Genomic DNA, 25,763 nt, shown 5'->3' with positions numbered 1-25,763 from the left:
GAAGGATGTGGCAACAAGCCTACTTGGGTTTCTCTGTAGCTACCTAGGGGAATGCTCTGGCTCTCTATTTACCCTTGAGGTTAAAGGCGAGGTTTGCATCTGAATGGGAGGAGGCGGTTAGATAAACAGAGAGAGTCTGGGGAGCTTCCTGTAACAAAGCTGTGTAAGGAGATATGCCTCGGGAAGTCTTGCCTGGTGAACAGAGCATCAGAGAATCACATCCTTGGAATGGATCACAATTCTAGGCTCAATCATTTCTGGATTTTGGTGAAGCATCCTGACACCTGTTATTTCTTTTAAGTGTTATTCTCACCCAATTAGCCAAGCCTTTGCTAATCTCAGCTCTCCCTTGCTGAAGGGCTGGTAGTCAAAATTATCTCAAGGGACCAATTTTGAGAGTAGAATCAGAAAGGAAGACCCTTCCTCAATTTATGCACAAATCACATTGTAAGAACATAAAGAGAAACAATTGTCTCTTCACAATCCTTCCACTTATATGTTCTTTTAATGGAACGGAATCATCTACCTGTTAGAGTAATAAATAGATTCTTCCTCTGGAGATGTCTCCCACAGAGACCACAATATGGATGTAATTATTGATTTGTTTCAGATAACCTCTACTGAAAATATTATTTTCTATGACTGAGCACAATATTAACCTTTTTTGTATTCTTAAGATGAATCTATTGAACTCCTTGGAAGATGGTGAAAAGAAAAAAAAAAAGACAATGAGATTTTATCTTACTCCTGCTGAATCTAATAGGAGTATAATTTCATTCCAGAAAATCACATGTACTTTTCACCTAGCTGGCACTATGTGAAGAGAACTCAGTGTCCTTGCTCACAGCAGAAGCTTGTACACAGTTTTCAGGTTAGGTTATTCTGAGGGAGAAAATCCATTACAATATCTCTGGGGCACTAGTGACATTCAGGGCTTCAACTTCCTCAGGCTTGGAACAACTCAACATTTCTCCTTAATTCCAGGCTGCGTACAGCATCTGCCTTTGTCTTAAGGAACAATTTGTCAGTCTCTCTGAAGTGCTCCATCTCCCTGGTCACTGTCAATAAAGTGGGTAATAAAGTAATAGGTCATAGAAGTGGTACTGCTTATTTCAGGTAGGTATTCATCAAAATCTTTAGTGCAGAATTATGACTTTCTTTTACTTCTAGAGGAAGTTGAGGTGTCAGAAAGACTTTGAGTTTCCCAAGCAAGGAGAGTTACTTTTGGCTGGACTCTCAGCTTTCATGAAAGAAGTGGCATTTGAAATGAGACATAAAGGATGGGAATGTTGAGGAGTTGCTGGGGAAAGGACATAGGGGATGGAGAGAGGGACCAATGCGCTGAGCATGGGAACAAGACGTGTTCAGAGAAGTGACAATGTGGCTAGATTCAGTGATATTTCTGAACCTTGGCAGCACATTGGATTTACCTGGAGGAATTTTTGTTTCAAATATAGATATTCTGGGCCACTCTCCAGATCAGATGAACCGGAATGTTTTGTAGAGGGGCTCAAACATCAGTGTTTTGTTTCGTTTTGTTTTGTTTTGTTTTTTAAAGCTCTGAGGATTATTCTTCAGTGTGTCCAGAGCTGAAAAACTCTGGGCAGTGTATAGAATACAGGAAGTGGAGTCCTTGGAGGTGTGCCTGTCTTCAGGTGGCTTACGAACAATTTCTTTTTTTATGTTTTTAAAGCATATGGTTTATTACTTTTCTGACTACATATGGTGTTATATGGCATATTTTATATATGAAAGGTATGAAATAAATCTTTTAAAATTTTGTTTGGAAGAAAGAAAAGTATGTTATTAAAAATTACTGATATAAGAAATATCCAAATCCATAGAGAATTTTTATAAAAGTTTATTTGAGCCATAACTGATGACAATTGCCAGGAAGCAAGATCGCAAGTGCTCCAGAGAGGGATAGTTTGCAGTTTCTTTTATGCATTTGGAATTAAGGAGGGAATTTAAGATTACAAGTAGGCGGGAGAAAGCAAGGGCAGGGTAAGGGGTGAGATTGTAGGGTAGTTAACAAGATTATGTGCTCTCTTGAGAGATGTTACACACCTTTGAGGGCTCTTACTTCTGGCGTTTCAAAGGTGTGTTAACCTAGATGCACAAGAACAATGGACAGGACTTGTTTAAAAACCTTTTCCTAAAGAAGTTATAGGCCTGGTGCGTGACTACCCACCATGACCTACTCAGTTAGGAATTTGTGATTTATTACAGCTTTCCTTTTTCATCCACCAGATGTACTGTGTACCCAGGCACAGTGCTAGGTGGTTTGTTTTGAGAATATTGCAAAACCATCGAAATCATGAGAGATATTCTGGGATGCCAGAAATCTACAGTTTTGAGAATTCACTGCTTTGGTAAGCTGATGAGAACACACATGCACACATTTAAAAGGCTGTGAGTTTTGAAGAATGAACATATTTTGAAAAGGCAAGGCACACTTGGGTGTAATAGTCAGTTGTGGATTCAGATCGAATCTTTGCCGCTTACTAGCTGTTGTAGACAAGGTACACATCCTCCTTGAGCCTCGTGTTTTTATTCTTAAACCCACAGGTTTGCTCTGAGATTTGAGGGAAACACCTCTGTAGAGCACTTGGTGAGGTGCCTCACCTAGCAGGAGTAAGATAATTTTTATAGAGTGTATGTATTTATTAAACTGACTACATCTCATTCCTGAGTTTACGCTAAATTATATTCTTCTAGTAGGAGGCATGCACAGTAATACATAAGCAAAAGCTGGCATCGCAGAATCATTATCCTTGCAGTGAGTTGGGGAAATGGAGACTATATTTGCCATGAATTCATCGGGTGCTTTTACAATTTTAAAATTAAAAGAAAAAAAAAAGGCAGGATTCTCTTTCAGTGCTTTGCAGGGACATAGCTTTGAACAAAAGCAGCAAATGAAAATATTTATGCATGCTGTTTGGCTCTACTACTCACAAATTTCCTCTTGATTCTCAATTTTCTGTGACTATGAAGATATTACGTGGCTTTTGTTATAGTCCTCAGGTCAATTTCAAGGTCCTTTGAAGGCTTGGCTCATCTTACACTAGGTGACCTCAGAAATATCTAGTTTCGCTTTACTCTCCAGTCTGTGAAAATAGTGTCCCTTTTCATTGAACACAATTAGAGAATGTTTCCAGCTTGATAAAAAGTAAGGGGAGAGGTGGGGAGCTAGATCTTTAAGGGCACCAGGAAGACTCACAGCATAACTTGTTGGTTTTTAAGTATGTTTACTCTGTTATCTGAGCCAGTTATTAATTGACTGACAAAATTTGAGGTAGTAGCATTTTTTTTAGATTACCAATTCCTTTTTATTCAAAGTCAGCAAGACCTTTTGTGAAACAACATCTGAAAATTTAATTCATGTGTGTGTAGTAGTAGACTATGTTCTGACCTCCTGCACCACCAGGAAAACAGTTTATCATGATATATGGAATCTTGCTGAGACAAAATAACTTATATTTTCACTACTTGAGTCATAAATTGCATTCGTTTTTATTTGATTGGAAGAATTAAGGGTTCAGTTTAGTAATATAGAAGGTAAAAGATTGAGACCTCGCCCCAGAAGTGGGGGTAAATGAAATCATGTAAGATGTCTCCACCTAGTGGACAAAAGGTTGTACTCCTACTCCTTTCACCCATTATTAAGAGTGGAATCCTTTAGCCGCAGCTTTAAGACATAGTGAAAATCAACAGGAGAAAAAACATTTTGGATGATTAACTGATCAGCACAGATGGAAAAAATAAGAAAGAAATTATAAAACTTATTTTATCTTTTATAAGGCAACTATTAAATTTTTTACTACATTTGGAGTTTTTTAATGTAGCAATTTCTGAATGACCAAATCTACATTTACTACTTATCAAAGCATTTCACAGATATTTGTCCATTTGATTGTACTTGCACTGAATGCCAAGATAGTTAATTAACTAGCTGGATTTTAGATGAGGGGAATAAATGGCCTTATATAGAGTAGCTTAGAAAAAATTAGTGTCTGAGACTAAGTGTGCTAATTATAAAATGGAAACCAATAGACCTGAGTTCTTAATGATTACTAGATTTTAATTAAGTAATTAGTTTCTCTCCTACGTTAGTTTGATCTGTGTTAGACCTATTTTACAAATCAGTAAACTTTCTGTGCCTCAGTTTCTTCATTTGCAAAATGAAGGTATATTAATACCGACAAAAGTTTTACAGGATGAATGATTATGTGCCTAGCACTTTGATAGATACTGGAAACACAATGACGAATAAAGCATAGGCCCTGATAACAGAGAATATGCTTTTTAGAGGAAATACATAAATCATTTTAAGACAAGATAATAAATAAAAATAGTAACATAACCCAGCACACAGAAGTATCAAGGAATGGTGGCTAGCTCAGCCTAGAAGGAAGTGGAGTTATAGTCAAGAAGGCCATCTGGAGGAGGCCAAACCCTCAAGTAAGGCTTAAAGGATAGATGAGGATTAATAAACAAGGAAGGAGGGTGGAGACTGAGAGGGTTCTCTGAGCTGAGACTGACAACCCAATACGGATTTGTAAGATGCTATTAGGAATGGAACATTTGACAAAACCAGGGTTCTTTGGGACTCTTAAGGGAATATGTATCCTACTCATTAATGTACAGAGTAGGATTCCAAAGGGGACTCGATCTTGCAAAATGGGGCAGTAGGAGAAGCTCCAGAAGTGTCCCCGAGGGCCTTCCCTGGGCCATCTGGGATACCTGGCTTCTTTTTTTTTTTTTTTACTGGTTGACAACTAGCAGTTTAGTCCTAGACTTCCAGGAAGTGAATGGATTTAGTGTCAGTCTGGCCTGACCTCTTCAGAGTACAGTTTTACTATATTTATCAAATAAATCATGCAAAATACCATATCAACTGATTAAACACGAGACCAATGAAGTGGTTAATGCTGCTGAGTCACCTTCTAACCCAGAGATGTTGCAAATAGAACACTGACTTCCAGAAATAATATTCCAAATCTATTGTGGTTCAATCCATTTCTTCATAATTGACATCTGCCTTCTACTTTGAAGTTTTGCTAAGCATTTGATTTGCAAGAAAATGAATGATCTATTTTTATTTTTATTTTAATTCCTTACCTGTTTATTTCTGGCATCAAAAGAACCAGTTTCCCCCTCAACTTTAAATGGCCAGTAAAGACTTGGCAAAGTCCTTAAAAGAATACAACTTTTGTCTTCACAGATACAGGCTAGTTCCAAAGGTTTGTTTTCCTGAGCAAATTCACGACGTTGTACGTGCCACAAAGTATTTCCTGCAGCCAGAAGTCTTACAGAAGTATTCAGTTGACCCAGGCAGAATTGGCATTTCTGGCGACAGTGCTGGTGGGAATTTGGCTGCTGTCCTGTGCCAACAGGTAACAGACTGCTCTGGGGTGCTGGCGGTAGGGGGGTGCATGATAAGATCCAAAAGACCAACACCCTCTCCACTACAGGTGGCAAAGGCTTAGCCAGGGGAGCTGGTCATTAGGTGGCCAGATTATTTAGATGACTGAACTTGGAGAGCTCTCAGCAATATTTCTGAAGTAGGAAGAGGGGCTACTGAGAGAAGTATCATCTCCGAGTCCTTGTAAAGGCCTTGAGTACAATCAGTGTGAGAAGAGAACTAACATTTTGGAGCATACCCTTGCTCCTCTGGGAATGCATGGAAATTAAGTGTCCCCTTCTCCTTTTCCATGTTGGACTTCCAAAATGAGGTAGTTTTGCTTAAATTCCAATTCCAAGGGTCTCCTAATTTTTTTTTTTTAATTTCAAAGAAAATATTAAATGGTTCAGCCACCGTAAATTTAATAATGCAAGTTAATCTGAGCTTTACCTGCTTAAATTCTTTGAAAACAAGATTAGGGGCAGCTGTATAAACTCAAAGATAAGTACATTTTTTTCCTCCTATGGATTTGACAAGAGAAAAATTCTGAGATGTCATAAATTCAATTACGGCAGGCTGGAGGGGTAGAAGGAGGAGGTAAGAGTTTAATCAGTTAACAGAGTCTTTGGCCAAAAATAACAAACAAACTATTCACATTCCTGAAAATATGTCAGGGCTTTGAAACAACTTCTAGGAGGCTATCTAAAAAAAAAATAGGCAGCCATCAGACACTACTGCATCCTGCTTATGCATGAACTTTCCAAACCATTTCCCACAAATAATCCAGAAGTAGGAAATATTTCTTCCTCATGGACTATGCACTTCCCCCACTTCACTTTTTCCTGCCCTCCTAGTCCATAGCCAGTGTAAATTCTTTTAAAACAACTTACATCTTTCTTCCTCCAACCCATTGTGTGAAAGAAGCCTGTCAGCTCCAGGAGAGCACACCTGTTTGTCCTGTCCACCTACCGCTGCTGCTGGTAGTTCATATTGCAAACCCCAGGACCTGGTATTTTTCTGGCCAGCATATGGCTCAACAAACCCTTCCTTTCAGAAAAGCTTATGGCTGCAAAGGTTTTTGTTTAACATATCAAATAACTTAAGAATAGCATCTCTTTCTTTTCACCTCTGAATTTCTTTGGGTATTCTCAAGTAGCATTTGCCTTTTTATCTGTGATGTACCCTGGTTTCTTCCCCTTTGCTATAATTACAGAACTTGATTCTCCACTTGGCATTGGCAGGTTTGCTATTCATGTCTGGATGAGATACAAAGAAAATCCTGGTGCAGCAGGGAGAGCAGAACTGAGATAGAATCCAGGCTCCCCCTTTGGAAGCTACAGGGCTTTGGGCAAACTCCTTATTCTCTCTGATAAGAAAATGAGAATGATGTCATCTGATGCAGGGTTGTTGCCAAGATTTAGTGAGATGATATGTGTACAATTCTTGGCACATATTAGTAGTGCTCTTTATTGATCATTTCCTCTTGCTTTTACAGAGCAGTTACATCTTCCCTGGGGATGGGTTATAAAGGCTAATGTGAAACAAAATTATACGGCTAAAGTTACCTTGAAGATTGTTTAGTTGCCTCCACTGAGCTACTTAGCTGTCTTTTAGATGTTAAAGGAAAAAGATATCATTTTAGATACTAGAATTACAAAATGAGACAGCATATTCACATTTGGGGGAGGCACGGGGGAATTGAGATCTGTTGAGGTAGAAAATCCATTCCCACTCCCTTTTTGACTTCTCTCTGGGGCACATGCTCATTAAATAGAATGCAGGGCACATTGCCAGCAGTATTTAAATTCTGACTCTCTCATTGAGCATAAAAACTAAGTGCTTATCAGAAGAGATACCCTGAGGTCCTACTAAAACACTTGGAGTCCCATCAGCTATTCATTTAGCTTTCCTACCCCTCTGCTGTGGAGGAGTCAGACTGGTTTTTCTCCTTAGGAAGCCATTGCCTTTTTGGGCCTTGCAGGGAATAAAAACTAAAAAAGGTTCACACATTATCCATCCATAATATTCATCAAGGTGTGCTAAGTGCCGAAAGATAGATGCAAGTGAAATGTTGATGAGGGTTTAAAGACCTAACAGATCATGTACCTTTGATGCGTTCACTCAAAACTATGAGTTGCAGACATCATATCTTTCTTAGCAAATATCCAGCAGCTTGTTTGGGTGCTGGTAGCCAGTGGTGATGGGGAATTATTTACTTTTTGAACTATATTACTTAATACCATGCCTAGTAGAAATTTTACAACCGTATCCCTTTGATTGATTCAAAGTATGCATTAAACTGCTTTTTAAGATGTGGTTTCTATAAAAGGAGCCATGCAATATGAAAAAATGTGTTTGTTTCTTCTTCTCCAGTTTAGTCAAGATGTCAACCTGAAAAAGAAGCTCAAAGTGCAAGCTTTAATTTATCCAGTTCTTCAAGCTTTAGATTTTAACACACCCTCCTATCAGCAAAATGTGAACATCCCAATCTTGCCCCGTCACACCATGGTAAAGTACTGGGTAGAATACTTCAAAGGCAGCTATGACTTTGTCCAGGCAATGGTAGTTAACAATCACACTTCACTTGATGAAGAAGAGGCCACTGCTCTCAGGGCCCATCTAAACTGGACGTCCCTCCTGCCTGCCTCCATCACAAAGAACTACAAGCCTGTCGTGCAGGCCACCGGCAATGCCAGGATCCTCCAGGAGATCCCTCAGCTGCTAGATGCTCGTTCTGCCCCGCTCATTGCAGACCAGGAAGTCCTGAAGCATCTCCCAAAGACCTATATTCTGACATGTGAGCACGATGTCCTAAGAGACGACGGGATCATGTATGCAAAGCGTTTGGAGAGTGCAGATGTAGAAGTGACCCTTGATTATTTTGAAGATGGCTTCCATGGGTGCATGATTTTCACCAGGTGGCCCACCAACTTTGCAGTGGGAATCCGGACTAAGAATAGTTATATCGAGTGGCTGGATCGAAACCTGTAAAGGAGTAAAATGCTTGTGCTCTTCTCAACCTCCTGTATCTGCTTTGGAAAGATATGCACTTTTAGTCAACCAATTTCCCCCTGTTATTTGTGAGTTATGGAATCTCTATTCCCTGCTTTATGTTAAGTTAATTTTTTTTTAAATGCATTTGACTAATGTAAGTGCAAAAATCTCTAAATCTGGTTCTCTAAGTGGGCCAGTCTCTCTGTTTTTGTTTTAACCAAACTACTACAAATACCCAACCGCCACTACAGAAAGCAGGACAAGGAGCTGGAAATAGCTGTGGGTCTTGCCTTCATCAAGAAGTTCTTTTTGGAAGAAATTCTTCCAGCTGTGGATATGATAGTGACCATTAATGAGTTAAGAAAAATGTGGGCTCTTCTTTAACTTGCTGGACTTTACTTTGAGTTCAGAGCACTGTTCAGTTAAATGTGTATGCTTCTAGGTCAGTACTGAGTACCAAGCACCCTCTGTCCTTTGTGGATGGATGGTTTTGTTTCCTATGGGAATTTTAGCAAAGGTATTCTAGCAAGGACAATTTTCTCAAATGACTTTCTTCCTTTAGAGTGTTAATTTTATGAGATAGCTATCTATAAGTCCAGTTGGACTGTGATGATAATTGAAAGTTACTTTCTACCATTATTATTAGAAAATATAAGGTTGCATGCACTGGATATCTGTACATTGTTAAGTTTTTTTGGTTGTGCCGTCTCCTTGGGAGAGAACTTTTGGGTCAGATTTATTTAAATTTAGAATAAATTTCCCATTATAGGACAAATGAAGACAAATGAACCAACCTATGCTTTTCATAATGAATATTTCTGACATAAATTACCAAGAGCAGTGTGTATATATTTGGCACAGTCAGAAAGAAGGTGCATTTAATATTAGTTTAAAATTATGAAAACTACCTGTAGAGGGTCCAGTTTGTTCTTGAAAACTCAAGTTTTTCACTTACATGGCTTTAAAATGGGGCTATTTTCATATATATAATGTATTGTTTATTTTTTAAAGTTATTTAACGTTAATACATGTAGCTAGACTTAAGATTTTTCAGAATAATGTCTATAATGAATATTTAAAATAACATTTTTAAAAAACTACCTTAGGGCTTAAAAAATTACCTTAGAATAATATGTATATGTACTTTTATGGAAAAAAGTAAAATAGCTATTAATACTGCTATACATTAGACCTAAATATTTTGATGTTCATATGCATCTACAAATTAAGATCATTAGAAACTATGACTTTGCCTAGTAAAGTCATCTGAGTTTATAGTTTATAGCTGAAGCGGGACACACGCTGCTCATTTCTACTCTCTGTAGTTAGAGGGACACTAGTTCAGTCTTCAGAAGAAAGGCATACGCTGGCTCCTGGCGCCCACACCCTCATTATCTCCTTCCACCAAGTCTAGAAGTTCCAATAGCCCAAGTTTAATTTGACGTAAAGCCTTCACTGCCAGTGCAAACATCTTTGGCATAATAAGACACTCCGGCTCTGATGTGAGCTGAGTCCCTCTGCTCTCCTTTCTGCCACTCTCACTCCTCCCCCAATGCATGCTATTTCCAGGGACTGCAGAGAGCAGCAGTCCAGCCAAGTAATGATACAATAAATTTATCAGTGGGAAGAAAGTAGAACCTTTCGTTCATTTGAAAGATGGGTATTTCTCACTTCTGTCATGAAGTAACAAATGAAAATTTGCAGTTATTTTTCATTTATTGCATAAACTAGTAGCATTTTATGTACAAAACAGAAGTAAATGCAACAGTGTATGTATGTGTGTGTGCCTGTGTGAATATAAAAATAATCATACAAATTAGTATGCTAATGTTCTCAGGCAAGTCATTTAGCATCTCTGAGCCTTTTCCCTTTCCTCTAAAATTAGAGGATTGAACCACTTGATCTATAAAGTCTCTTTCAACTATAAATTCCAACCATTTTTGTCAGACTGGCAAATTGTATTGACTCTTCTTCAGTAAATTTTTTGCAGTTCATTTATTCCATTTACACAGGCAAATGCATTATCAAAGATTTTTTTTTTTTCCTAAAAAACTGGGATTCTTACTCTATGGTAGTTTTTTAGTTCTAAAAAACTGGGATTTTAGTTCTTACCCTCCTCATTTAATATTATTCTTTTTGACATCTTTGGAAGAACCAATGCTTGGACCTTATTTTGAGGTTATCTACCTCTAATTAAAGCAAAGAAAATATAATAACTGCAGAGACTTCCTTAAAATGACATCCCCCTACCCCCAGAATTGCAAGCCAAATCCTATAGTAATTTATAGACAATAAATGATTACAGACCCCTAAAGGGTTTTCTTGGATGAAAAGTGAGTGAAAGAAAACAGGGGTCAAGCACAGTTTTTTATTAAATACTTGAGTTTTATTAAAACTTTTACATATGTGGATAATTTGTGTAATGACTTGCACTGTATCCTACGTTTGACCTTGCTTGAAGATCTTCCTTGAAATTCTCCTTAGAATAATAACAATTGTGAATCATGATACACAAAAAACAGATACCAGATACAAGAGAAGCTAAAACGACCAAAAATCTGAGTGCTAAGAACTCCTACGGGAAGCCTACAGAGTTTATGTTGAAGGTATTTTAGTTTTGGGTGAATTTATTTTCTTCTAGTTTTTGCTCTTATAAAAAATAGTTTATGCTCTACATATATATATATAGATAATATATATAGATAATATATACATATATTATCTATATATGTATAGTATTATGGCTTTGTTTTGTTTTCCTACTTTATGAAAAGTTGATAGCCTTTTTGTAATATCATTGTGAAATGTGAACATAAATAGGTGAAAAAAATCTTAAAGTGCTATAAAATATAGTGAACTGTTAATTAGTCTTACTGTTTTATCATTGACTGTGAAGAGTTTAAGATATTATATAATTATCTTGATAGATATAATATTTTATGCATGACCTTTTAACTTTGACTTTTTGCTTATTTCCCACTGCAAAGGGAAAGGCAGATTTTATGAAAGATTTTAGCAGTAAATCTATTTTATAAGATGAAAATCCAGTGTGGGGGTAGGAAAATATATATATCTGTTTGACACATGTTGGAAATAAAATAATTTCATCTGAGAATGCACCCCTCGTCCCATTTCCTGGTTCCTATCTCTCTTTCTCTCTATATCCCAGATCCCTAGCCACAATTTTGCTCAAATCTTCTGCCCGCTGGAGTCCTCCAGCTGCCTTTCAATCATTGAGACGTGGCTCAGTGCCCTCCTTGATGACATTCATTTCTTGTCTGCATATAATATGTGCTGTTCATGTTGGAGAAACCTGCCTTGAACTGGCTAGAATCGTTATAAAAGCCAAGCAGGCCAGTACCTCAGTTTCTGTCCTTAATCTAATTAATTAATTTCTCATTCAAGAACTTGCTGAAGTACCTCCCCTCTCTCCTGTATCTTTAATTCTCACTCTACTCATTCCCTCTTAGTTCCATAATTATAATCAATCCTGTCTTGTCCAGAAGAAACTCTCTTTGGGCTCCTTTTTCTCCATTTTATTTTCATTTTTATCCATTTACTGCAATTATTTTGGTTATCTATTGCTGAGTAACATTATCCTGGCCTCTCTCCTGTATCTTTAATTCTCACTCTACTCATTCCCTCTTAGTTCCATAATTATAATCAATCCTGTCTTGTCCAGAAGAAACTCTCTTTTGGCTCCTTTTTCTCCATTTTATTTTCATTTTTATCCATTTACTGCAATTATTTTGGTTATCTATTGCTGAGTAACATTATCCTGGCACTTACATGTTAAAATAATAACCATTTGTTGCTGCATGATTCTGGGTTGACAGAACTTAGCTTGGTGGATCATCTGCTAGATTTAGTGCTGTCTGGGGCCACAGTCATCAGAGCGCTCCACTGGGCTGCAACGTCCACGATGGCTTACTACGTGGCTGGCTGCTACTGCTGGCTGTTAGCTAAATGACTTGGTTCTCCTCCATATACCATTTTCTCCTGAAATAGAATCCTAAAAGCATAACATTTGAAATCTAGGATGGAACATTCTAAGCATACAAAAGCAAGAAGCTTTGTATCTTCTAAGATTCAAGTTGGGAAATTACGCAGCATCGTTTCACCACATTCTGTTGGTCAAAGCAAATCACAGGATCACCCCAAATTCAGGGAAAGGGGAATAGATGCCACAGCCTACTGGAAAGAGTGACAATGAAGTTATAACTCTCTTTAATTCACCACAATTCCTGACAGGAGGGAACTTCCATTTTGACTAGACATCGATGAGAACAAAATCCTCCACTTACATTTTTTAATATATCTGATGATTTGGAGAATCTCCTACAGATTACTACTGGCCCCATAAATTTTTAACCTTGTTTTTCTTCCACCTCCCCTCAAACTTCTAGTTCTGGATGTAATAGAATTGGTTCCTGTTTCAATACATCTGGCAGAGTGTGGGGTAGGGGTATTCCTGGAATTCATTCCTCTTCTGGGTAAGTCAGCAATAACTTAACAGAAGCAGCTAAAAATCACATGACTATATCCCACTAAAGCTAAATGTATTCTCATTTCAATTTTCCTTTCACTGAATCCTAAAAATGCCTGCAGCCCCTCCAAGCCATCTAACACACAGGGAATCATGATGGAGAAAGTGGAGAGGAAAGAGTCAGTGACAGTAACCAACTGCAGTTAAAAGGTATTTTAACCTCTATGTATTAAAAAAAAAAAATGCAGCTATGAATAGGGTCCTTCTAGTTCCTTGAAAGGGGCCCATGCAAATGATGGGTCCTAAGTTTAAGTTTTATGATAAAGATGCCCCTGCACAAGATTCAGATTGATGCAATTCATCCTACTTTTAGATGCCTCTCCTGGGCCATCCTATAGCCAGCCCCACCACTGCAGCATGTCCCAAACTAAATGCATTTCCTTCTCCCAATGCACTGGTATGGTCTTATATAGTCCCTATTTCACTTATTTTACCATCTTCTCTCCAATTACTCAAGCTGAAATTATGATAGCTTTCTTTATCTCCCCTAGTCCTCCAACTTTCAATCAATCACCAAGTCCAATCAATACTACTTCCCAAATATTTGTCAAAATCCATTCCTTTCTTTCCATGTCTAGACATACTATTCTAGTTGAGTCCCTTATCATTTTTTGCCCAAACAATTGCAATAACTTTCTAACTAGTTTTCTTCTCTCTAGTCTTATGTCCCTCAAATACGTGCACTCCACAGCTACAAAAAAAAAAAAAAAAAAAAAAAAAAGATGATTTAAAACTCAAATCTGACTATATATTTCTAAGCTTAAAGTCCTTTAGTCCCTTGGTAAGGTCCAGTGCACTTAACACAAGGCCCTCCCTCATGGCCTTGTCCCTCCCTGTGCCAGCGCTAGTTCTCCAAGTGTGAGCTGGGCACTCCGGGGGCGGGGAGGAGAGGAGAGAGGGGAGGTTTGAGGGGGGAGGGGAGGAACACAAAATCAAAATGATTTTCATAATAATGCTGTGATGTTATTTGCCTTTGTTTCTCTTTTTTTTTTTTTCATGAGTGTGCAGTGGAGTTTTCCAGCTGCTTCTTGACAGGTAGCATTGTAACAGACGGGCTGCAGAGGCAGATATGAGAATCCAGCTGGCTCCTGTTAAGCCAGACATTAAAAACTTTTGCAAACATGTAAAAAACAATCCCACCCTTCCCACTTGTTTGTGTTGAGAAATTTTAAGGTGTTTTTTTTTTTTCCATAAAATATAGCTTGAGGTAACACGTAATTAGTCCCTATTTCACTTATTTTCTCATCAACTGTGTTCAAAATTTCTCAGTTTTAATTTCTAATATGGCAAACGTCAATAAATGTTGGGAGCTGAGCTAACTTGGCGAGCTCTGAGATAAGTGGCACTAAACTATTTTAAACACTCGGTGTTTTCCAAGAAGGGAGCTTGATAGCAAAGCAGAGAACTTCATTGTTTTGCAGGATGAGTAATTTGGCTGACCTTGGGTCTTGACTGCTGTTTTCTCATTGCAATGCTATAAGTAGTGTGTTTTAAATAAACTCGGGGACACAGACACAACTTGAATATGTGATCCCTCCTGCAATTCTGTCTGTCTTCTTTCTTTTCCTGAGTCCATGCTCCTCCTTTCAGGTACCCTCAATTACTTCGTTGGCTGGTTCCGACAAATAAATAAAGTCCACATGAACAAAAGCCCTTTAGGGGTCCTCAAGAATTTTTAAGAAGGTAAAGTCTTGAGACCAAAACACCTGAGAATCTGTATTGTACAGCAAGTATCATCTCTTGGTAAGCCCCGCATATTGTGTTAGGCAAGCCAGTGCTGAAATTATCCTGGTTCTGCACTCATTCTGCACATGCACCATATTTTCTCTTTCCTAACACTCCTCCGTCTGCCTGGAGTGTCTGTCTTTGCCCTGCCTTGTCTTCCTTTCACAGTCTTCTCCAGGAAGCCTTCCTAATTCCTCCCTTCCCTGGGTTGACTTCCGTGTCCCTCCAGTCTCCCGTTGCACTCAGCACGGGTATAGTGACTATTCGGGGACTGCAAGACTCTGGGGTCCTGATGTGGGACCTTTGTGACCCCAATGCCTGACACAGTGCTGCTGACAGAATAAGCACTCAATTAATACTTGCCGAACAACTGTTCTTAAGTTGTCACAATGAAAACATACCGTTTTTTCATGACATGTAACATTATGCCTGATGCTATTATATTTGCTTATTTATATTCTTAGATAAAATCCCTGGGGTCCCCTGCCCCCTTCAGATTTTTTTTGTTTTAACCAATGCATTAAAAACCTCATTTGGTCAACAAATGAAAGCCTGAAGCCTAAATAGAGTATTTTTTTAAATCCAAGGCAATTGCCAGCAGAGGGCACTCTTGATAGTAAATGGCATTAGGCATTCAACACTTGTTTCTGTTTCATCTGGAATAAAAAGAAAAGATTTCCCACTAGCCACGCTATATTCCATAGAATAAATTCAATTAGGTACTTTTTTAATAGAGAAACTTTAAAATCTTCATATAAGCACCTGAGAGAAAATGAAAGCAAAACAAAGCAAAAGGAAACAAAAAAACTCACGTTGTTAAAGCATGACGCACCAAAGTGCTTTGTCTTTTTTTTTCTTTTATACGTTTTTATTCACAGTAGATATTTGCCATCAATGTGGGAAAAGGCTGACAGGAAAATGATGTTCTATATTTTTGAAAGACTATTTAGTGCAGCAAGAAATACAGGGCCTTCATCTTTTGTTGTGCCTGCTGGCAGTTTCCAGTCACCCAGCCGTGGGTGGATCCTTAGATGTGAAGAGACTTCCTTTGAAAACAATAAGTAAGGCAGAGCCTGATTTTGAATACAAACAACATTTCAGCAGTGATATTTGCAGGACTGCCGTACTTTTAAAAACAAATACAATGCGTTCCACGGTTAAGGGGGAAAAGCTTGACACTCAGCTCCTGTGGAATAGAAGAAATTGCATAAACTAGAATTTAGGAAACCACAATTCCAATTCTAGCTCTGCCAGCAAATATCTCAGTAAATTTACATAAATTTTCACTGGTGCCTTGGTTTTCTCATTGTAAAAGTTATCTTTATATGAACTCCATCTTTACAAAAATACTCGAAGCAGCTTATAATCAAACAAAAATACGATGAAATAGTAACATAGAAATAGGACCTCATAGCCAAGGAAAGAACAAAAATATGCCAACTAGAAAGCTTAGTTGTGGTTGACTTCTGGTTTGGCTCTAGGAACTGTCCACAAAAGGACATGCAGCCTATAAAAAAGTTTCATGAGTTTACCTGAGCCAAAATTCTGAGGACATGCCCAGATGCAAAAATCTCAACAGACTGAGGAAAAGCTTCATAGAATGACAGTTTTGCAGCCTACTTTATACATTAGAATCAAAGAAGACATAAAGAGGATTACATGCAATCCATCGGTGGTGGGTTAAGGAGGTGGGAGAAAGCAAAGCAGGGAAATTTCTAGGATTGGATAAAAAGCAAAGGGAGAGATACATACTTCTTGTGCACTGATGGGTCCAGGATAGCAAATAATTAACATTTACAGTGCAATGAGATGGTATGCGGGAAATAAGATAACGATGAGTTCTGTGTTCTTGTGATCTGGTGGTTTTGTGCTCTGGTGCCTGTGGTTATGCCTTCCAGGGGTCTAGAAAAGTAAATTATTCTGACATGCAAGGTATGTTATCTTAAATGCATAAGAATAAGGGACAGGTCTCATTTACGTCAGGGTCGACCTTTCTTAAGAAAGCTGCAGGCCTAGATGTAACTACCTGCCATGGCCTGCCCAGTTAAAAATTTATGATCGGATCATCCTGTGGGGTTACTTTTGGTCACCATGTGGCATCCCGATAGCCTGTCAGGTTATACATAGCCCCTTTTTGGTTCACAGCACCCTGGAAGTTGAGGGAAAAGCCTAAAATGTGATCAGTGATTCAGCCTTTATGAGGCATTCCAGTTTCTCAAGTGTGATGGTCTGTCTCCAGCACTGAATTCTAAAAGAAAATCCCTACATAGACTTAAAGGATATTATCCTCAATTATTTTAAAGAAAATGCAATAGAAACTCTCACATAACTATTTATTTAGTTAACCACAATGAAAACTGAAGACATGATTGTAAAACCTCAGTGTAGTCATATGTTCAGTCAATGAAAGCAATAGTCCTTGCCCTACTGCTTGCCTCCAAGGATAATTTTAGAAATAAAGCTACAGAAGAACATTTTTAAAAATTATGAATTAAATAAACATTAGATATTATTAAATATATCCCTCTAGGCGTATTGATAATAATATAATCAGCTTTCTGTTCTTTTGCGTGTGCCAAGGGGAAAAAAACGGGGCATTATAGGTACATAGAAAAATTATTAAGGGTTTTACAAGACATTGTTAACTGGTTATCTCTGGGGAATGGGAATAAGGGCCCTAGGGGAAGAAAGATCTTTCTGCTTTGCTTCCCTCTGAAAAAAAATTGATTTTTTAAATAAAGACTATGTATTATTTAATATTTAAAAACAGAAAAGGCAATTTACTAATAAATAATAACTATGTAAGGTCTACAAAATAACTCCAAATATCCATTTTAATTTTTTCTTTGTGATTATTTAGTTCATCTCTTTGTAAGTCATCACTCACTCAAGCTAGCTTATGTAAAGAGCGAAGTTTGTCATAAGTATACTACCAGAAATCTGGACATCTAAGATCAAAAAACAAAGAGAAAGCTTGCTCTTAGGGAGCTTGGCACAGAAAAATCAAGTACCCGGGCTATTTTCTCTGTCTGTGTATCTAATTTCTGTTTCTTTCTTTCTTGTCTGCCAAAATACCCAACTTTTTTCAGCAGATAGGCTTTGCTGGCTTGTCTTATGACTTTATCATAATTTTATATGATCAGAAATGAACTCCAGTTCTGCATAGGGTTCAAGCTCCCTCTACTGTCTTTCTAAACTGTCTCTGTTTCTTAAGCCAGTGCTTCTCAAATGTTAATCTGCATGTGAATCAGCGGGGAATTTTGTTAGAATATAGATTCTAATTCAGTAGGTTTAGGTGGGTCGGCAGAGTCCCAACTGATCTCTTAATGATGCTAGTCGGCAGATCACACTTTCAATAGCAAGGCTTTAATGCGCTTTTTATTTATTTATTTATTTTGACAACGCCTTTTCCATTTACTTGGCCTTAACAGTGAGACTGTGGCTCTTTTGTTATTGCTGGTGGTGGTTTCCTTTTTTTTTTTTTTTAATTAAAGTATGGTTGACATACAATATTATATTTCAGGTGTACAACGTAGTGATTCCACATTTATATATCTTACGATGTGATCATCACGATGCATCTAGTAACCATCTGTCACCATACAAAGTTATTATGATTTTATTGACTGTATTCCCTGTGCTACATTAATTGGTGACATTTTTGAGAGAAAGAATCTGATTAGTGGCTAGCCAGCCAATGATTTGGGTTGGATGCTATCATCTGTTGCCTGGGATAACTGAATGACATGCCCAGTTAGCAGGAGCTATAGATGGGAGTAGAGTCTTTGAGAAAGAAAAGAAGGGGTAGGCAGGCACCTCAAAACATAGATCAGACACACTTTACTCTTTTCTGCATCCAAAGTTGCCACAAACATGATCCAGCTACGTAAAACAGACAATTCTCACTCACTTCCCAGCATGCAATGACCTAAAGGCAGGTTTTCTCAGAGCTCACATCTTCCAGATGATATACATTCTTCTTTCAGGTTTCTTTCTATCTATTCCAGGTGTGATTTCTCACTATTTGGAGCTGATGGAATAATCAGTGGTTCTCAAACTTGAGATTCTGATTCAGTGAATCCAGTGTGGGGTCTGGGCGTTGGGATTTTGAACGAGTTCCGTGGGTCATTCTGATATATCGGTGCACTCAAGTCTAAGAATCAGTAGACTGAAAAAAAATTCCTTTACAGCGGAGTGGGGGTTGTGGGAGTGGAGAGTGGGGTTCCTTATATTAGAATGCATATGTAGCCATAGTATGTTACATCAGTGGTTTTCAAACTTTAGTATGTATTACAGTCCTCTGCAGGGCTTGATAAAACAGATTGCTATGCAGATTGCTGGCCACACTCCCCAAATTTCTGATTCAGTCGGTCTGGGACTGGGCCAAATAATTTATATTTTTACAAAGTCACAGGTGACACTATTGCTGCTGATGCTGAACGTATCGTGAGACTCCTTGCATTACGTGATACTACTGCAAATGATCACCTACCTCACAAACACGACTTGTGTAAGAATACAAGTAAATATTTATGAAATAACTTAGAGCTTTAGAAATGTCTCTTATTAGTCAATGAATTACTCAGAGAAATAGATAGAAGGTAGCTTCCATTCAGGCCTTAAACAGGAGATGTATCTGTCAGGGTCCCAGAGGAAAAAGATGGCACACTTAAACTGGTTCATTTGAGAAGCATTTAAGAAAGTGATTTTATGCAACAATATGAGCAGAGTTTAAGGAAACCAACAAGAGACAGGCAGTTGTTACCTCATCTAAACCTGGTAACACAAAGGAAGGAAGCGATCCCCATTCTAATAGAGGGTAGCTACATGGAGAAAGCCTGGCATCCACTGTCCTTTGGTGGGTCATCAGAGAAGGAACCAAGGAAATAAATTCCCCAAACTTCATCCATCTTCTACCAGACATTCTCCTGCCTTTGCCTTCCATGTTCTGAACTGGAAGTGAGGGAGCCTGTTCTTGCGGTCTTTTTTTGGTCAGACTCTGTGGGCCCATCGCAGGCTAGAGAAGAGTAGAGAATGAATCTGGAAACAGGGTCTGTAAGCTGAACCCTACATCTAGTACTTTTGTAGCTTGGGGTTTAGCAGAACAGATAATAAAGGAAGGTAGATGTTTTTCATGTCCACTTCACACAGGCAAATTTTAGCTCTTTATGCTCTCTAAAGTAATTATACTTAAAAAAATAATGGAAGTGATGTTTAATTTAGGTTGGCACTTAGCATAATAATAAATGTAGCTCCATTACAACATCTAGCTCTAGTGGTTATCCTTGCTCCAAATTTATAAGCATAACAACAAACTAAAAATATACCACTAGCCTTTCCTTTGAAGTATGAGTTTTAGGATCAAATACTTTTTCCTGTATACTTCAGAGTACTAACTTTGGCTTTTGGTAGGCAAAAAAGGACATCAAAAACAATAATTCCAGCATTATAGGGATGAAGAGTTCACATAAAGTGTCAGTTTACTGGTCAATCGAGAAAGAGAGCTGTGGTTCTCTTCTATGGCCAATGAAAACTGTACAGGCAGAGAAGGGGCACAAGAATGATACATTCAGCAAAATATTGGATCTCAAAATACCCACTTCTTCCATGGTCTGCTCTCTATCATTCTTTCATTTATCTAATAAATATCTTTGCATTCCTCCTAAATGCCTGGCACAGTGCCAGTCCCTGAAGGTCAGTCATGAACAAGACACCTTCAGGCCCCTAGGAAGTTTATAATCCTATGAGGAAAATGGAAAAGTTAATGATATTATATAATTATGAAAATAACTAAAAGTGTTTACAATAACCTACAGTTCATCAAAACATTTTTTGCAGATGGTATTTTATTTAATCTTCAATGAACTTGAAAAGTAATTTTTAATGTCCTGATTTTACAAAGACAACACTGAAAAGAAAGGAAGTATGTCACGGAAGTTGGCCTGGAAAAGAGGAAAATAGTGTAAAAATAGAAGACAGAGGTCACCAACAAGTAACATTCACTGCTTCATAATTTCACTTAGGCCTAGCCCTATTGCCTACACAGGTTCTGTAACTGTGACCCTCAAGATACAATTCTAGGGAATGAGTTTATAGCCAGGTCCATTATAATTAAGCCTGGGTCATTTGTTCCAGCTTTACTGAGAGGGAGTGGGCTACCAGGATAATGTGATAAGCAATGTTCTATCTGCCGTCGTGGTCAGCATTTGTTTTTTTCACTGGGGTCATAATGAATTTGTGCCCCAACAGCACACGAAGTTCTATGTAGCCAAATTAAAATGTCCTGTAAGTAGTTCCGACACCATGTTTTTTTGGTCTCTAAATTGGCATGACCTAATAGGGAAAGAGTTCTATAAACAAGAGGGAACACTCTGCTGTCCATCAATGAAGATGTTTCCTATTTCCTCCTTGTCTTGCTTTGACAAGTTTGGTATACCAGAGACCCAGTGAAGACTCAGGATGTCTCAAAATCAAAGCACGTAATAGAGGAATATGAAGCCTGTAAAGTATTTATCATGGCCTGGTTTGATTTTCAAGACTTTATTTAAAATTGTTGATACACTTTGGTGATTTTAAAAGAACACTGAACATACTTTAAAAAAAAAAAAAAACTAAAGTCAAGCAACTCTCATTCATCTTCCATTTACAAACAATTTTCTATGTTACCTAAAGTACTAAATGCAAAATAATTGTTCTTTGGAACAATGCTATGTAAATCCTGAGGGAATCACTAATGATGACAGATATGACATAATGAATGCTTATCACATGACAAGCACTTCATAAACATTTTTCCCTGACAATGCAACAGATTGTGCTTTGAAGGTGAAGAAAGTGAGAGGTCAATTAACATATCCAGAATCACCTAGCTAGAAAGTGGCTGAGATGGGGAATTTGAATCCAGATCAATTTAACTCCAAATTTTGTGCTCTTTTATCACATCACTCTATCCCAAAGGAGGTGAGTTTTCAGATCGAAACTCCAACTTTGAGAGCTACATCAATTGTTTGGGACAGTGGAGGAGATCTTGTTAAAACAACTTGTAATGGTTAATTTTATGTGTTAGCTTAACTGGGCCACAGGGGTGCCCAGATAGTTAGTCAAACATTATTCTGGATATGTCTGGGAGGGTGTTTCTGCATGAGATTAACATTTGAATCCATAGACTGAGTAAAGCAGATGGCTGTCTCTAATGTGGGATGGCCTCATCCAATCCATTCAAGACGACTAGAACAAAAAGGTTGACCCTCCTACGAATAAGAAGGAAGCCCCCTCTGCCTGTCTTCTAGCCGGAGCATTGGTCTTCTCTGCCTTTGAAGTTGGACTTGGATTAAAACTTATTCCAACAGCTCTTCTGGTTTTCGGGCCTTTGAACTTGGACTGGAACTGTACCAACAGCTTTCCCAGGTCTCCAGCTTGCTAACTGCAGATCTTAGGGATCCTCAGTCTCCAAAATCACACGAGCCAAATCCTTATAATAAAAAGTATACACATATGTACTATTGGTTTCGTTTCTCTAGAAAACTCAGACTAATACACAACTCTTCTCATCAAGTATTCTGAGGTCAGGCAATCTGCTAGCAATTAGTTTGGTTTGATTTGGTCCATGTCCAACCTTCTAATGCATCCATCTCTGGTAATATTCTGGAAATTCCCATTACACTTCTTTGTTGGCAAAATTCACACACACTTACCTTTGGTGTTATTGAGGATTTCAAGAGATAGAAAGTGGTTCATCACCCCCCAAAAAACTAAAGCCTTTTATTTTTTTTAATTAAAAAGTTTTAAATATACAATTTATTTTTAAAAGCAGAAATTCTTTGCTTCAAAATACAAATTTATTTTTATATTTTTAGTTTGCATATTCAAGTCAATATTTCTTTTTTTAAATTATGTCTTTTTGGTTTTATTTATTTACTTATATTTTGTTTGTCTTTTAACTGTTTTAAAATTTTATTTATTTTTATTTTTCAATTAAAGTTGACTTTCAATATTATTTTATATTAGTTGCAGGTGTACAACATGGTGGTTAGACATTTATATAATTTACAAGTGATCCCCCGATTAGTCTACTACATAGTTATTACAATATTATTGACTATACTCACTATGCTGTATTTTACATCCCAGTGACTATTTTGTAACTATAATTTGTACTTTTTAATCCCTTCATCTTTTTCACCAGCTCTCCAACCCCACCTCCCATTTGGCAATCATCTATGAGTCTCTTTTCATGTTCTCTATATCTATGAGTCTCTTTTCATGTTGTTTGTTTGTTTATTGTGTTCCTTAGATTCCACATACTAGTGAAATAATATAGTCTTTGTCTTTCTCTGTTTGACTTATTTCACTTAGCATAATACCTTCTAGGTCTATCCATGTTGTTGCAAATGGTAAGATATAATTTTTTAAGGCTGAATAAAATTCTGTTGTACATAGGTTCCACTTCTTCTTTATCTAGTCATCTATTGATGGGCATTTAGGTTGCTTCCATATCTTGGCTATTGTAAATAGCACTGCAGCGAACATAGGGATGTATATATCTTTTTGAATTCGTGTTTGGTTTCCTTTGGATGAATACCCAGAAGTAGAATTGCTGGGTATTTTTAACTGTTTGAGGAACCTCCAAACTGTTTTAATTTTTTGAGGATCCTCCATAGTTGCTGTGTCAATTTGCAATCTCACCAAAAATGCACGAGTGTTCCCTTTTCTCCACGTCCTCATCAGCATTTGTTGTTTTTTTATTTACTAATGATTGCCATTCTGACAGGTGTAAGGTGATATCTCATTATGGTATTAATTTGCATTTCTCTGATGATTAGTGATATTGAGCATCTTTTCACGTATCTATTGGCCATCTGAATGTCCTCTTTGGAGAAAAACCTATTCAGGTCCTCTGCTCATTTTTTAATTGGATTGTTTAGGGTTTTTTTTGATGTTGACTTGTCTGAGTTCTCTATACATTTTGACTATTAACCCCTTATCAGATGTATCATCGGCAGATATCTTCTCTCATCCAGTAACTTGTCTTTTCGTTTCGCTGATGGTTTTCTTCACTGTGCAAAAAATTTTTAGTTTGATATAGTCCCATTTGTTTATTTTTTATTTTGTTTCCCTTGCCCAAGGAGATATCACACAAAAAAAATAATTCTAAGAGCAACGTCACAGAGTTTACCACCTTTGTTTTCTTCTAGAAATTGTATAATTTGGGGCCTTACATTTCAGTCTTTAATTCATTTTGAGTTTATTCTCATATATGGTGTAAGAAGGTGGTCCAGTTTCATTTTTTTTTTTTTTGCACATGTCTGTCCAATTTTCTCAACAACAGTTCTTGAATAGACTGTCTTTACCCCATTGTATATTCTTCCCTCCTTTGTCATAGATTATATGACCATATCATCATGTATTTATTTCTGGGCTCTCTATTCTGTTCCATTGATCTCTGTGTGTGTTTTTATGCTGGTACCATGATGTTTTGATTACTATAACCTTGTAGTATAGTTTGATATCAGGTAACATGATATCTTCAACTTTGTTCTTCCTTTTTAAGAATGCTTTTACTGTGTCCAATAGATTTGGGATCATTGTGTTTTCATTTTCATTTATCTCAAGGTATCTTTTGATTTCTTCCTTGATTTCATTGCTAACCCATTCATTATTTAGCCTCTACGTGTTCATGTGTTTTTCAGTTTTGTTTTGCTTGTTTTTTTTCTTGTAATGGATATCTAGTTTTATACCGTTGTGGTCAGAGAAGACACTTGATATGCTATCAGCCTTCTTAGATTTATTAAGACTTGTTTTGTGGCCTGATGTATGGTCTATTTTGAAAAATATTCCACGTGCTCTTGAGAAGAATGTATATTCTGCTGCTTTGGGGTGAAATGCTCTAAAATTATCAATTAAACCCATCTGATCTAGTGTATCATTTAAAGCCACTATTTCCTTGTTGATTTTCTGTCTGTAAGATCTGTGCATTGGTGTCGGTGAGGTATTAAAGTCCCATACTATGACTGTATTACTGTTGATCTCTTCCTTTATGTCTGTCTATATTTGCTTTACATATTTAGGCACTCTTATGTTGGGTGCATGAATGTTTACTAGGGTTACATCTTCTTGAAGGATTAATCCCTTTATCATTATATAATGTCCTTCTTTGACTCTTATTATCACCTTTGTTTTAAAGTCTATGTTGTCTAATAAGAATTGCTACCCCACCTTTTTTTTTTCTCATTTCCATTTGCATGAAATGTCTTTGTCCATCCCTTTACTTTCAGTCTGTATGTGTCTTTCAATCTGAAGTGGGTGTCTTGTAGACAGCATATGTATGGGTCTTGTTTTCTTATCTATTCAGCTACCCTATATCTTTTGATTGGTGCATTTAATCCATTTACATTTACAGTGATTATTGATATGTACATAGTTATCGCCATTTTATTATTCATATTTATGTTACTTTTTCTCTTCCATTTCTTCTTCGTAAAGAAGTCCCTTCAACATTTCTTGTAATACTGGCTTGGTGGTGGTGAATTCCATTAGGTTTTTCTTGTCTGGGAATCTCTTTCTATCTTTCTTTCTTTCTTTCTTTCTTTCTTTCTTTCTTTCTTTCTTTCTTTCTTTCTTTCTTTCTTTCTTTCTTTAATTTTTTAGGCGAGACACCCCTTAGTTGACCTCACAGATTGCAAGGACCTTGTCAGCTTACAATCTCTTATTTTTTATTTTTTATCCCTATAGCAGCTGGTCTTCCTAGGTGGTCTCCCATCCAAGTACTAACCAGACCCAACCCTGCTTAGCTTCCAAGATCAGATGAGATCAGGCTTGTTCAGGGTGGCATGGCCATAGTGGGAAGCTCTTTATCTCATCTTCAATTTTAATTGACAGCCTTGCTGGGTAGAGTAGTCTTGGTTGTAGGTCTTTGCTTCATCACTTTGAATATTTGTACCATTTGCTTCTGGCCTGTAAAGTTTCTGTTGAGAAATTAGCTAACAGTCTTATTGGAGTACTCTGATAAGTGACTAGCTGCCTTTCTCTTGCTGCTTTTAGAATTCTCTCTTTGTCTTTAACCTTTGTCATTTTAATTATGATGTGTCTTGGTGT

General features: G+C 37.4%; 1 protein-coding gene and 1 pseudogene across 4 annotated transcripts in view; one reads left to right on the top strand and one right to left on the bottom strand.

Annotated features, from left to right (window-relative positions):
• The window catches only part of NCEH1 (neutral cholesterol ester hydrolase 1), a 59,345-nt gene extending 48,435 nt beyond the window's left edge, over positions 1-10,910 (top strand). For 2 of the 4 annotated variants that reach the window (XM_039865047.1, XM_039865049.1), the window contains 2 exons: positions 5,225-5,396; positions 7,778-10,910. In XM_039865047.1, the coding sequence (XP_039720981.1) occupies positions 5,225-5,396; positions 7,778-8,395 (790 nt within the window). In that variant the 3' untranslated portion in view covers positions 8,396-10,910. The remainder of the gene's footprint in view (positions 1-5,224; positions 5,397-7,777) is intronic. The other 2 variants (XM_039865048.1, XM_039865050.1) reach the window with 1 other exon arrangement.
• A 14,481-nt stretch (positions 10,911-25,391) lies between these two features.
• On the bottom strand, positions 25,392-25,510 carry LOC120604783 (uncharacterized; annotated as a pseudogene).
• Positions 25,511-25,763: the final 253 nt, after the last annotated feature.

This window comes from Pteropus medius, unplaced genomic scaffold (assembly GCF_902729225.1).
Source record: "Pteropus medius unplaced genomic scaffold, Ma_sr-lr_union100, whole genome shotgun sequence".
NCBI classification, from domain to species: domain Eukaryota; kingdom Metazoa; phylum Chordata; class Mammalia; order Chiroptera; family Pteropodidae; genus Pteropus; species Pteropus medius.
The sequence above is the reverse complement of the archived record's forward strand: the minus strand, read 5'-3'. Positions and strand labels throughout refer to the sequence as shown.